The sequence below is a fragment of the Podarcis erhardii genome, assembly GCF_964252035.2.
Source record: "Podarcis erhardii genome assembly, chromosome: 3".
Taxonomy (NCBI): Eukaryota; Metazoa; Chordata; class Lepidosauria; order Squamata; family Lacertidae; genus Podarcis; species Podarcis erhardii.
In genome coordinates this window covers 108341817-108356501 of record NC_138507.1, presented here as the reverse complement: position 1 = coordinate 108356501, position 14685 = coordinate 108341817, and the positions used below count along the sequence as shown (strand labels likewise).

The 14685-nt window shown below is 41.2% G+C and overlaps 1 protein-coding gene across 3 annotated transcripts in view; it reads right to left on the bottom strand.

Moving 5' to 3' along the window:
• The window catches only part of ABHD12 (abhydrolase domain containing 12, lysophospholipase), a gene marked incomplete at its 5' end in the record, with an annotated part of 34181 nt that overhangs the window by 6127 nt on the left and 13369 nt on the right, over positions 1–14685 (bottom strand). For all 3 annotated transcript variants that reach the window (XM_081854877.1, XM_081854879.1, XM_081854878.1), the window contains 10 exons: positions 1524–1602; positions 2086–2168; positions 3649–3728; positions 4617–4654; positions 5390–5519; positions 7513–7558; positions 7968–7998; positions 8404–8523; positions 10160–10265; positions 11175–11299. In XM_081854877.1, the coding sequence (XP_081711003.1) occupies positions 1524–1602; positions 2086–2168; positions 3649–3728; positions 4617–4654; positions 5390–5519; positions 7513–7558; positions 7968–7998; positions 8404–8523; positions 10160–10265; positions 11175–11299 (838 nt within the window). The remainder of the gene's footprint in view (positions 1–1523; positions 1603–2085; positions 2169–3648; positions 3729–4616; positions 4655–5389; positions 5520–7512; positions 7559–7967; positions 7999–8403; positions 8524–10159; positions 10266–11174; positions 11300–14685) is intronic.

Genomic DNA, 14685 nt, shown 5'->3' with positions numbered 1-14685 from the left:
GGGGTGGCTAACACCCCAGAGGACAGGATCACACTTCAAAACGACCTTGACAGATTAGAGAACTGGGCCAAAACAAGTAAAGTATTGCACTTGGGCAAAAAAATGAGAGGCACAAATACAAGATGGGTGACACCTGGCTTGAGAGCAGTACATGTGAAAAGGATCTAGGAGTCTTGGTTGACCACAAACTTGACATGAGCCAACAGTGTGACGCGGCAGCTAAAAAAGCCAATGCAATTCTGGGCTGCATCAATAGGAGTATTGCATCTAGATCAAGGGAAGTAATAGTGCCACTGTATTCTGCTCTGGTCAGACCTCACCTGGAGTACTGTGTCCAGTTCTGGGCACCACAGTTCAAGAAGGACACTGACAAACTGGAACGTGTCCAGAGGAGGGCAACCAAAATGGTCAAAGGCCTGGAAACGATGCCTTATGAGGAACGGCTAAGGGAGCTGGGCATGTTTAGCCTGGAGAAGAGGAGGTTAAGGGGTGATATGATAGCCATGTTCAAATATATAAAAGGATGTCACATAGAGGAGGGAGAAAGGTTGTTTTCTGCTGCTCCAGAGAAGCGGACACGGAGCAATGGTTCCAAACTACAAGAAAAAAGATTCCACCTAAACATTAGGAAGAACTTCCTGACAGTAAGAGCTGTTCGACAGTGGAATTTGCTGCCAAGGAGTGTGGTGGAGTCTCCTTCTTTGGAGGTCTTTAAGCAGAGGCTTGACAACCATATGTCAGGAGTGCTCTGATGGTGTTTCCTGCTTGGCAGGGGGTTGCACTCGATGGCCCTTGTGGTCTCTTCCAACTCTATGATTCTATGATTCTATGAAATAAAAAGGATGTTCATACAAAGCCAGATTCTGCCCACAGTTCTGTTCTGGTTAGCCCAGGCCCTGGCCCAGGGCTGAATTACACATACCATGCAAATGTGTATAGAACAGAACCATAAAGGCTGCTACTCCTTGAAGGGAAAAGCAGTTTTGCCAGTAGCTTGCCGAAAGGGAGCTGCAGTGTAAAAGCAACAGGCAAGGAAAATGTTAGGCACTATGAAAATAGCTTCCAACCAAAGCTGTTTTTATCTAAACCAGTCACAGGGTTTAGTGTTAGTTTGGTCCATGGAACCTGGAATTAAACATGGCCCTCTCTACTGTACACCGAAGAGCTCTCCAGGTTTTTTGTAAGAGTTTTTATTGTTTTCTAGAAACAAAACAGAGAATCTGTACAAACCATATGGGCAACAGAAAGTATATTTTTGGTCATATAAACATGTACTGATAGAAACACTTGTTTCATTATCAGGCCAATAAACTTCACTGAAGTTGGGAGAAACAGGCGATTTGAGTCCTTCTGTTTGGGAGTTAATAAAATAGATAAACTGAAACCAAGCCATCTCAAACATGTCATTTGTAGTTTCTCCTCTAGCCACTCGGCACTTTGAGGTTGCTCTCCCAGTTCTAATTCATTCAGGATATTTATGAGCAGAGATTGGGGTGGGGAGAGCTTAAGGTAAGGAAACACACCTTTTTTCCAAGATGAAATGGTACTACGGGATCATCTTCAGCATGAAGAATTAGCAGAGAGCAAGAAATATGCTTCACGCTGTAAAAAAACCCACAACATTAATATGAATTTTTAGAAGTCCACCAACTCAGAATATCTACAGCTTAAGTCTGTGTAACGCAGAACAAGAAGTTTTATTTAAAATAAAAAATATATATTTCTGGTTAAAAATGAAGTAGGCCTTATAGATCCCAACTTTCTAAGTCAACAAGTTCTATAAACAAAAATTTCTGTAATGAAGGCAGCAAAACAGCTGGACTGTAGAAGCTATCCAGTGAGCTTGAGATTGTCACATGCCTAATAGGCAGAAGTTATGGGTGTACTTGGTGAAATTAGCTCCTGGCACTAAGTTGCACAATTTGATCCCTTGAAACCAAGGTAGCTGACCTAGAGAAGCTGGTTGAAGTGGACTAAGCCTTCAGGGATGAGACAGCAGCTTCTGATTCTCAGGATTTAGAAACCTATCAGGAAAAGCCTCAGTCAGAAAGACAAAGACAAAGAACATTCAAGAGATTTACTTACTTCTCATCATTTGCAAACTTAATTCCACTCGATGTGATGGGATCAAGGAAGAACCAATCAAATCCTGGGAAATATCTATAAATCTGAAAAAAAAAGTTCACAAGTATGTGAGTGATAAGAGTATTGAAGTTTCTTTAGAAGATTTTGGCTATTTCTGAACAATTAAAAAAATACCAAACCCTAAATTGACTATAGTCACACAGGTACAATGCAGGTACAGGTAGGAACAGGTAGGAACAGGTAGAACAATGCAGACTGTGGAAGCATTTTTTAAAAATTAAATGTTGTCCTGCAACCACCAGAAGGTGATGGTTTTAAAATCTTCAATTAAATTACTTTTTAAAAAGGTGCAATCTGTTCTATTACTTAATATTTCTGTGAATGGTTTAGACTGAAAAGTTGGTCATAATATCAACAGCTTGCACACATTAGCTCAGTTCTTATCGGGGAGGAGAAGGTGGGGCCAAATTTATTGAGAAGACATATTTACACCCTGCTCTTTGCGCTTGAACAGCTCATTCGTATAATAGGAAAAAAAGGGAATATCAGTTCTCCATTGGATGCTAATTCAGGAGTTGCTTCAATGAAGCAGTGGGAAGCAAATAGGAAAGCGGACTTCAATTCTTCCTTTCAAGAGAAGGACTGATGCCACCTCATTCCCTGGTGATCATTTCCTGTTGAGGAGTATTTTGATGAGGACAGAAGAGCTGCATCAAGCTAAACAGCCAATATTTTTTTTAAAAAAAATGGGTCAGAGTAATTGGGGAGGATGACGGTTTCTTCTCCAATCCTAGCTTTTCAATCTAGTTCTAATATTTGACACACTATGCTAGGAGGACTCTCCTTTTCACTCCTCCCTCGTTAGTGGAAAACACTCACATATTAGAAAGGAAGACTTCAGCAAGCAGCTTACACTTTCCCCAGCCAACAAGTGAAGCACCAACAATTACTCCTCACAGGGATATTAGTGCAAATGGCACCAGGTGTTCCCAGGATGTATGGCTCTTCACAGGCTCAGCAAGGCCTTCTTTAGAAGATATATATACCTGGAGGGTGTAGCTTACATCCGTTTACATTTCAGAGTAACCTCAAAACAATGATGGTTTATAAGACCCAGTTGCAGGCATACAAGATGCATTTAGAGCACCTTGATAGATTATCCCAGCTTTGCGAGTCAGTATGAAAAACCGAGAAGTGCAATACCCCATCTTCTGAGTGCTGATGCATATTACCTTTAATTTCTACACTATCACTTAATAACATCGGAGTCAAAGCTTCAATTTTACTGTACTATTAGGAATGTATTAGGAATGCATTTGCAGAGTGTGCTTCTGACATGGAATTTTTTTGTACCTCTGTGGATTGGCAAAGCTCTTGCAGAAGAAAAAAACATTTCCAGAACATGAAAAAGACAATCCTCAATTTTCAAAGGCTAGCTAGCTCATGAGCCAACAGACTTCAGGTACGATTAGAATTCTCAAGTGAACAAATACATATGCATTTTTACCAGATGCCAGATCCACATGAAAAGATGAGAAATCCAGAATATAAATCTGTACTTGCCACTGAAAAAGGATGGCTTTTTGCTTCTTCACGTATGTTCGTAAAAGGTGACTCTAATATCAGGGCATCAGGGGGAGTTTCTGAAAAACAAATAACAGAACTTCAGTGCTGTCCATTTAAGACACTAATGAGGGTCACCGGTGATTAGTATTGCTAGGCTAGGGTGTGGGAGACTAGGGTTCAAATTCTGATGCTTACTATGTGACCTTAGGCTAGTCACTAGTCTCACAGGGTGGTTGTTAGAATAAAATGGAGAGGGGGAGACCTCTTTACACCAACCTGAGCTCCTTGGAGGAAAGGAGGAATATAAATGTAATAAATAAATCTCTGTGCTATGCCCACTGCAAGATATGGAAGCTGCAAAGCAAATGTCTGGTATAATGCACTTAAATGAAAGGGTGTTTGAATGATACAGCAGAATATGAATCCAGAGCCTGAATGAAACATGAGCTGCAATTCAAGAACATGTTCACCTGATCAGAAACGAGACAATATTCTCAATTTCCTCACCCCTCTGCCTGAAAGGGCACCAACTGATTACATTTTTAAAAGGTCAGCAGACTCAATTGAAATCAAAGGCTTTGAGACTAACAGAAAGTTGTGAAACAGAGCATTTCTACTAATATGTGCCCTAAGCTTTGATGGCAACTAGAATCTCTGCAACACGGAATGCCACAGACTAAAATTAAACATGTAGATGTACATATGGCTTAAGCTCTCAGTCCTACTTTTGCTGAAAAGTGACAGGCAGATGCACCAAGACCATATAAATCCTATAGCCTTTAAAAATGATAATAAAAGTTCGCCTGCATCTATTTTAAAACTCCCATAAAGGTTTTTAAAGCTCAAAAAATCATTACTGCTAAACACAATCACAGTAACCCTTTTAATCTATTTTGAAAGACAGCAGGAAGTTGGGATGATATGAAATGGTTTTTGATAACATCACCAAAATATAGCTCTCTTACCTCGCTCACAAAGACGCCTTACAAGATTGGTTGCAACTCTACAAAAATAAAATCTACAATTAAAGATACCAATTACAGAAAATTGTATCATCTTCCTTACAACCCAATCACACCCATGTTTACTGAAAAGTAAGTCCTACTTTGTCCAGCAGGGTTTACACCCATCTATGCATAAGATTGTAATCTCACTACCAAGTGCTGCTCATCCTTTAGGAATGCTTACAGGAAAAAACACAAAACCCAGAGCAAGACTATACACCACAACTAAGAGGTGCATCTTTAGTTCTGTGATATCATCAAGATTTCTTCACTGTGAGACACTATGGGTATCCAGTTTGCAGAGTTCACTGGCTGGCTGGCAGTCGTAATAATGCAGATTTGAAATGGGAATAAATTGGCACTGTAGACATGTCCCAATAAAAGGAACAAATAAAGAAGAGAGTTTAGGTTGACACATCTCCATTATAATTTCACTGGAGATGCTGCTCCAATAGGTTCCTTATATCGTAGGTTCCTTCTATCTTATTTTCAATTCATATTCTCTTGAATTCCATTATCTACGCAATATAATCCATACTATGATTCACTATTTGTTCAAAGAGTAAACACAAAAATCAAACCACAACAATTAATTTTAATTCACTGCTAATCCAACATAAAGTACTTCAGACTACAATTACTGTATTTAGCATCGAATTGTTGTCTCAAATGCAATGTGCTGTAATAACACAGCCTCATATATTAAACGATTGCTTTGTGCAATCTGGCCTTACCCAGTGCCCAAGGAGTGTCCCCATATATACACTGGATTGTCTCCACTTCTTGCTTTTATCCAGTCAAAAACATGAAGAGCATCATAGGTCATTCCACTCTCGGAGGGAGTGCCTATTGAGTCTCCCCAGCCTACAAAGAGAAAAGCTACTTTATTCCAGGAATCATGTTTCAAGCCAATCAAAACAAAGTGTTCTGGTTTCATGTCTGAATTAAGGCCAAATAAACCGAGTGGCCCAGGGCACTGCAACTTAAAATGTCAGTTCTTAATTGTCTTTTAACACCCTGGACCTAGCTGAGATACCCACTGAAGAAAAATTGAACTGGCAGAATACCAAAACTAAAGTCCTAGAATCTTTTTACTCAGTCTGGTTCTATTATAGCCTGAAATATTCCGAGGCAAACCCTCCAAGAGTTCAACTGTGGGGGTTGAATAATACTGTAAAATGAATGGTACCAATTCAGACTGGACGTGGGAAATGCCATTTGTGAATAGATGAACTCTCTTCAAACAGAGCACTAGATCATCAGAAAGGAAGACTCTGACCCAGCCTTTTGTCTGTTGTCCTGCTTTGCAGTGAGTTTTAACAACGCAAATGTTCAAAAATATGAGCCCCTCCCCCCCAATATTCTGAAGAAGTACAGTCCATTCTACTTTCTTACTCTATCAGACTTGTCATTGCTTTCCAGAGGTTTCCACCTAACACTGCTTAAATGCGCATGGAACTAGTTTGAAAAAAGTAGTATTTTTAAACTTTGCCCTTCTTATCCAAGTCTATCGGCTAGGGAAGGGAGAGGAAACAGAAGAACACCTGCCTGCTGAGAAAGAGTTCAGTCACACCCAGCACTGAATGGCTGCAGGGCAGAGCAGTGAGCTTTGTGCAGCTTCTCTTCTATCTGCAACAGCTGTCACATTATGTTCTCTAACAAAACCTCGTTCCATGTTCCCTCAATAAAAGCCATTAGGACACAGGGCCTTTCACCTCGTTCCATGTTCCCTCAATAAAAGCCATTAGGACACAGGGCCTTTCAGAGTCACGGGATCATCTCTGTGGAACATCGTTCTCAGCAAGAGTCTAATCTAATCAAGCAGGTCTTTAGGAAATTATTATCACTGGTTGTTTTAGGAAGTGATGAGGTTTTATCTTTAAAGGGACTGAGTGCCACAGGTTCTGTACAAGTAGTGTTTTAGGACTTCTTTTGCATTTTTAAAGTTCTAGTTGCGGTTCTATTGTTTAAAAAGGCAGGGTGAAAATAAATCGAAAGCCTATCTTAAGAGGTGAACCTCACTCTAAGATTAAGCCAAAATATGGCTTGGGGCAAAGATACAGGCTTCCCAGTCATGGCTGTTTCCTCCTCAGTCATTCTGCTGCTGTGCTGAACTAAGTCATGGTTTGGCATTGCATGTCATCTGAACCCGGGCTTGTGGTTCCGCTGTCTTCCAACAAATGACAAGCTATAATCAAATTCTGTGCCATGGTTTACAGCTCACTGTTTGTCTGGAGAGAGCTAAAATATGAGCCATGGTTCACACAACATGCTACACCAAACCATGGCTCAGCACAACACAGCAGAAGAACAAGCAGGGGAAGTTGTGTGTGGCAGTTTCCAAAGTGCAGGCACTGTCACACCAAGATATCAGTCTCTTACAAATGCAAAAAGGCTGTTCTGCAGCACCTGTAACAGTGCCAGCTCTACAGATCAAAACTATCAAGTTGGCATATATGAGGCAGGCCAATCTCGCATGTAAACTGGTCCCAAGTTGTTAAGGGCTTTAAATGCTAATAGTAACACGCTGGACATGGCCCAGTTGCAAATCAGCAACCAGTGCAGATCTCTGAGCACAGACGTTATTTGCTTACAAGCAAGCATGCTTCAACATTTTGCACTAGCGGCAGCTGCTTGATCAAGTGCAAGCGAAGCCCCACATACAGAGCAGACTGCAGGAATCATTTGGTGAGTGTAGTAAACAAGGATACAGCCCCTAGAAAAGTAATAACATGTCATCTGGATTTTCAAAGAGTTTATGAAATAGACTTTTATTCATCAGTCAATAGGATAGTAGTTACAATTTGTTAGCATGAGTAACAGATGCCAGCTCAGGACAAAAGAGTAAGAATCTCACCTCGATAATCAAATGTGACCACATGGTAACCAAGAGAACTCAAAACCTATAACAGAAGGCAAACAGTCACAATTAAGATTATGAAGTATTTTAAAAGGACAATAAATTGATACATACTTTCCTGTTAACATAATTCTTCTCCCCAGTACTACATATTTCCATGCAAAAAAAATATTTTTTTTACAAGGGTAGAGAACACGCAAACAAAACCATTCCAGAACAGGTTTTACCACTTGAGATTCTGTAAAGCACATAAGCAGCCTGAGGTAGTGTCTAAAGATGCATAGCTAGGAGTTGATTACTATTACAGCGCTAGCACTTTATGGCTGTTCCTCACAAAAACTATAGAAGATAAAGAGAAACTCCTCTGGAAGCAAGCTTAGATAGCTAAGCTATTAACAGAATTGCATATAGTAGTATTCAGGTCATTTGACTAATATTACTGCTTTTCTCACCTTGTAAAGTTCCACACGGTGATCCCCTCCTCTATTAAAAGAATTTGGAAAATCACACATTAGTTTTAAAGCCCCAAGACATATGGTTCTGGTACATTATTTCCCTGATCTTTCAATACAACTAGGAGGACCTTTTTTTTTTTTTTAAAGACTAGCTAGTTGAGCATGGTTCAGTCAAATTAGCACATTGAAGCTGAATGGAATAGTTAAACGCATGCAAAAACTGCAATCCTATACCCAGTTAACTGAGAATAAGCCCCACTGACTTAAACAGAACATCTCAGTAGAAATGTATAAGATTGTGCTGTAAGGAACTGCAGGTCAAAGGTGAGCTTGCCTTGCCCTGCCCAGTGACATGGCTGGCCCTCACCCAATCTAAACCAAAAGAAACAACAGGCTATCCTCCTTCTCACCCCTTCATTTATCTCTCTCTTACCTAGTCCCTGCATTTCCATGTAAGTAAAGGATCACAGGGTGGCTGGAACCCAAAGCATCCTCATACCACAGTTGGTCCTTGCCTTGAGCATCTTTCCATACAGCTGTGGGAACCGTATGCCTGGAAGGAAATGGGAAATCAGGGAAAAACTGTGACCCTCCCAGGGCGCAAGTCTGGGCAGTATGTACTGAGGTCCTAGGCTGCCCAGAGTTAAAACACAGCTTAAACTTTAACTGTGGTTTTACGTGACATGTTGACCAAGCCAAAACATCTACATTCAGGTCAAGTTGAACTAGACATTATACAAGGTGGGGGATTGAACTAGACATTGGGCTGCAGCAACCCCAGTTTCTTTGTAATGTGTTTTCCTGCCCTCAGTTTCTATGAGAGGTCAGGAAGAATGTGCCTGTTCTTCTAGGACAAGCCTTCCATGGTCAAGTGACCATATATGAACATACATGGTCAGCTCACTGGTCCATCTAGCCCAGTATTTGTTTGCTCTGCCTAGCAGCAGCTCTCAGACTGAAGTCCTTCCCAACTGCACCAACCTGAGATCCAGTTTAAACTGGAGATGCTGGGGATGGATCCAAGATTATGCATGTGGGAGGCATGTGCTCTACTACTGAATTTTGACTTCCTATATAAGGAACAACCATCCTACCAGTTTCAACTATAGAAAGATTATTGATCATTTATTAATTAGTCCCTTGAATATTTAAAAACAGGTGACTAACTTTTCAGACAAACACCTTACAATTCATACACACATACACAGTAACAACCCTCCCCTCAAGAGCTACCGGAAGCTTTGGCAGCACACCAGCAGCAAAACAAAGTAGTTTTGGGCTGATCCAAATCACAAAAGTTTTAGCGTTGGCAGTTAATAGCTTTTCACTATAACGTGGGGCACACTAGTATCTGAAGTCTATAGCTGTATCACTCAGTGAGCAGTTAAGGAAGTTCTCACAGAAGGAAAATGAAGACACCAGACACAGCCAGAAAAAACTCTGGCAGAGAATTTAAAACTGCTTGCTGCAAGAGATCTTACAACATGGTGATTTACCATAAATCAAATGCACCCACTCATATTAATCATGCACCTCAGAAAAAACCCAATGACACCAAAAGTCACTTGAGGCTTATGTTTTTCTCCATGAACTAGGACAATACTTCATTTCAGTTAAAAGATAAATCACCACTGAGTTTTGATTAACAATATTTTGGTTGACAAACTTTTTTGCCATCTAGTTTTGTAATTTTTCGTTTGTTTTTGATTATGGACCAGCACAAAATCAATGAACTAAGTTGCTCTAGGTCTAGGAGCCAACACAGGTACTATTACAAAAAAAAATTAACAGAGGCAAGCTGCTCCAAGGCAATCACCTTTTCACCTTTTTAATTTGTGCCTTGGAGCAATCCCACATCATATTGATTCACTTTCTTAGGTCTTCTCTAAAACATGACCTTCAACATTACAGAACTAAACTTTCAGCTTTGTATCACCAGTCTTCATTGCATTTTGGTCTAATTGCTCAATTTAGTTTAGTTGCAGCCCAGAGAACAGTGTATCTTTCAAAAGAAAACACTGCATTCCCAGCAGCAAATTATATACTCCCACACACAGAAAAAGCAACAATTGCAGGAGTTTGCATGGTGTTACTGAAAGCTCTCTCAACAAAGGGATCAAAAGCACAGCCTCTTTACATAGGCTAAAACGGACTCCAGTGGATAATGGGAGTGCCAAAGCTTTCCTTACCAGACTCCAATTGTCACATCTTCTTCTGGTTGTAGGTAGTAGTTACAGGTGTGGTTCAGACCTTGGTCCTGAGGCTTTTTCAAGTCAATGAAGTAGGGTACTCTCACTGAGAAAGAAAATAAATATCAGTTTTACATTCCGTTTACCTACTGCTTGAGACCAAACACCCTTCACCAAAAAATAATTTTAATACAGAACCTCATAATGGTTATTGCACTAAAATTAAAATGCATTGGCAATGGCATTTTCAAATTTCATGAAGGAAGTGTATTTATTAACTGTAATGGTTTATTGTCAAAACAGATACCAAAGTGGCTGCCCTATCTCCAAGAATCAGAACAGATAATTTAAAAATATTATTTCAAAAATCCTGGAGACCTAAATTTGAAGGGCAGAATGGAGGACAGTTTGAAAGACAGTGCCACTAAGTGACAGTTTTCCCATACTGTATATAAAACATTTGAGAAAATTGACAGTGAGCTTTCTACTATCAGGCAGGCACAGATTTTAGAATATGATCATACCAAGCACAACATGGAAGATGTCACTAAAGAGAGCAGGCAGGGAACAATTGCTTTTTCACTAACTGGTACTAGAACATTCACTGCAGATGCTAACAAACAAACAAAATTTCCAGGCAGCATCAAGCTTTTCCTCTATCAGCACTTCATGAGCAAGTAATGAAATACAGGCAGATGCTAACAAACATAGATCTTGGTATTCTTTTCTTTCTTTCTCTTTCTTTCTATCATTATATAAAATCTGACACTGGATTTTACTGCTGGGAACAGCAATCGAGAGAAAGTTGCATGTGGCTATGCAAAATGATTGCAGATCCTAATTTTTTATTCTCATATGCACATGATAGGAGAATTATCATGCACACAAGTTGGAAATGCTAGAGCCTAGATGGTGTCTTTTGTATAAAAAACTAAGAACTTGTATATTAAAATGTCCACATGGTTTTAAGACACACAGAGAGAGGGTGGGAGAGAGAGAAAAGCAGGATTCTTACCAAAATTTAGGAAGACAAGCTTTGCCTGAATAGCGGGACAAAGTTTTACTAGAAATGGAATGGCTATGTACACTCCCAACAACCAGATTACTACCTTCCGCAATCGAAACCACATTCCATGTCTCCTGAAAAAGAGGAGGGGAAAATATAATTTCACACTACATTCAAGACACTTGTGTAGCAAGATCTACTCTGCCAGGAATATTGTGGGTACTATCATAGAACTGTAGAGTTGCCACTGAAAGTTCAGGCTACTTCCATGCTCAAATACATAGCTACAGTCATCTGTTTTAAAACATGTATTGTTAACATTAATAGCTTCCCATTTTTCTAAGCACAGCATAGACAGTTCCAGCGTTGAGAATACTTCTATTATTTATACACTGCCATCACTTTACGTGGCCCCTTGAAAAGAGTTGCACAGAGAGTTCTTGACCAGGAAGCTTAAAAATTACGCTGACAGGAGGATGCAGAAGGGAAGGCAAGAGTAATAAGAGATGAAGTGAGGCGTCTCTTTAAAATGTAGGGGGGAAGCGAGAGAGATTTCCTGATCTGTCAGTGTCATGATTTGCCCTGGTACTGTTACACACAAAGATGCATTGGGGGGGAAACAGATATATCTGAGCTGCTTGCCAACTGTCTACAAATGGAGCTTACTCATAAGTGTCAGTCTAATTACATTTGGGAAACTGTTCTGTCTTACTTTGAACTATTCTTAGCATAATTTCAGCATCATCCAGCTTTACGCACAGAACTAGAAAAGCAAAAACACCCTGTTATTACAATTACAAAAAGAGATAGAAGTCTGGAACAAAGACCTAAGGATATATGGGAATTTCCTCACACAATCTACCGTATTTTTTGCTCTATAACACGCACCTGACCATAACACGCACATCGTTTTTAGAGGAGGAAAACAAGGGAAAAAAACATTCTGAATGAAACAGTGGATGTATCATTTTTGTGCTTCATGCTGTGGCCACAGACATGTGATCTGATGGTGAATTTGGGGTGACCCAATGCAAAAATCCTGAGAATTCCTGTGGATCCATGCTTTGTAACCACGTTTTTGCACCATTGCAGCCTCAGGCAACAGTGGGTGCGTGATTTTTTTGGTGCAGGCTGTAGCCATGGACATGCTATGTGATCTGATGGTGAATTTGGGGTGACCCAATAAAAAGATCCTGAGAATCCCTGTGGATCCATGCTTTGTAACCACATTTTTGCACCATTGCAGCCCTAGGCAACAGTGGGTGCGTGATTTTTTTGGTGCAGGCTGTAGCCATGGACATGCTATGTGATCTGATGGTGAATTTGGGGTGACCCAATGCAAAGATCCTGAGGATCCATGTGGATCTATGCTTTGTAACCACATTTTAAGTGGGGAGCGAAGGAAAAACAAAGAAGGGACATGAGAGGGGTGTGCAGAGAAGCAGCTGGCTAAGAATGCAGGAGAGGGATTTAACGGGAGGGAGGAAAGAAAGGCAAAAGTTTTCCCCCACCCAAGCCAGCCATCTCTCTCTCTCTCTCTCTCTCTCTCTCTCTCTCTCTCTCTCTCCCCCTCCCCCCTCTCTCTCCCTCTCCCCCAGCAGTACCGGAGCACAGAGACGACACTTTCCCCTCTTCTTGCCTGGAGGGGAGGAATGCAGGAGAGGGATTTAACGGGAGGGAGGAAAGAAAGGCAAAAGTTTCCCCCCACCCAAGCCAGCCATCTCTCTCTCTCTCCCTCTCTCTCTATCCCTCCCTCTCTCCCTCCCCCCTCTCTCTCCCTCTCCCCCAGCAGTACCGGAGCACAGAGAGGACACTTTCCCCTCTGCTTGCCTGGAGGGGAGGGGCTTTCCCTGCTCTTTGTTCCGTTTCAGCAAACACAGCAAGGAAACAGAGGAGGGTGGGCAGTAAGACCCTGAGGCAGAATGCAGGAAAGCAGCCGCTTCCTCTTTTCAGGTTTCCCTTCTCCGTGAAGCGCGATTTGATTTTTGCCTGATTTTTCTGCTCCAGGGACCACACATTCGCTCTATAACACGCACAGACATTTCCCCTTCCTTTTTAGGAGAAAAAATCTGCGTGTTATAGAGGGAAAAATACGGTAAGTTGCTAGTTTCCTGGTGTATTAGAATTTGAACTTAACTCATAAACTGGAAAATCCAGGTTTGGGCACGCTAAAGAAAGTTAATTTGGTATTTCTTAACAAGTGAATTTGAAGCTGCGTGTGGTTTTTATTATCACCACTACTAATACAGATAGGAATAAACTAGCATAAGCTAAGGAGGATAACAATAGAAATGTCAACAGGCACCAATAAATACAATACACAGGCGAATGTACAAGAGTATGCCTACTGGAATTATTTTTAAAACTTTTCTCCTTTGCAGGGTAAGACATCATGCAACATCACAAACATTTCTGGAAACTCCTCACAGCTTCAAGGGCGAATTTTATTGCAGGATGTATGGTGGCTACATGAGAAATATATGCCCAAGGCCCTCTTATGCATCCCAAACTAGTTGCATAGTTCTTTAGCTTCAGGAAAAGAAAGCCATGGACAAGAGGCTTAGTCCACATTTTCCCATAGAGGAGTTGACTGCCAAAACACAGATGGATCTAAGAAGTCATGGATCTTCAGAGTCACCCCAAGACTTTAACCAGCAAGTGGCGGGGGGGGGGGCTTCTTTCTATATGGCGGCTGCAGCCTAACTTAGTTCATTGAAGCTTCTGTGAGCTTGCAAACAGACCTCGCAGCCAGAGGCATCTGAAGGTGTTTAAGGGAGAGGCCCAGAGTACTGTGTCTCAGTGCGCCTAGGACTAAGAGACATGGAGGGTGAGGAAGCTGCTGCAGGCCTGCAACATCTGTGCCATGTTTTTCTGCCGGAGAACATGTAACAGTAACACAAGTATTTTAGTATTTTGTAAAATATCAGAAAGGGGAATGTTCAGGCAGGTAGAAAATACACAGAAAAGCATCATCAGAACTGAAGTGCAGGTTTGTTGCTAAAAAGCAGTCTTAAACCCATTTGATATCCTCTAATACAGGTATGCTTGTCCCCCTTATATCACAGGTGGGGAATCTTTTTTCAGCCGAGAGCTGCATTCTCTTCCAGGCAATTGTCAGGAGATGACATGCCAATGCTAGGTGCGGCCAGAGGAACCAATGTAAATTTATCTTTGTACAGTAAGCTCATTTCTGCACACACCCTTTTCTATTGTCCATCCAGGCAATCACAAGCATTGTTCTAGTTCAAGGACATATTCCAGCCATTCAAGGAGGGTGGCAAAGCAGGGCTGGTGAGGGCCAAGTCCCAAGAATCAGACAGAGAGGCTTGGCGGGTTACAGGTGGCCCCCAGAGCCGAGGTTGCCCATGAGTGCCTTACATGCACCACACATTCTGATTCTACTTCTAAACTATGGCAAGCATGTGGAGGAGCTCAAGAACCATCAAGCCCATAATAAATGACAGGACTGACCAGTTTTGCTCACCTGCAAGGATGGGCAAACCTGACAAAAACTCTTGTT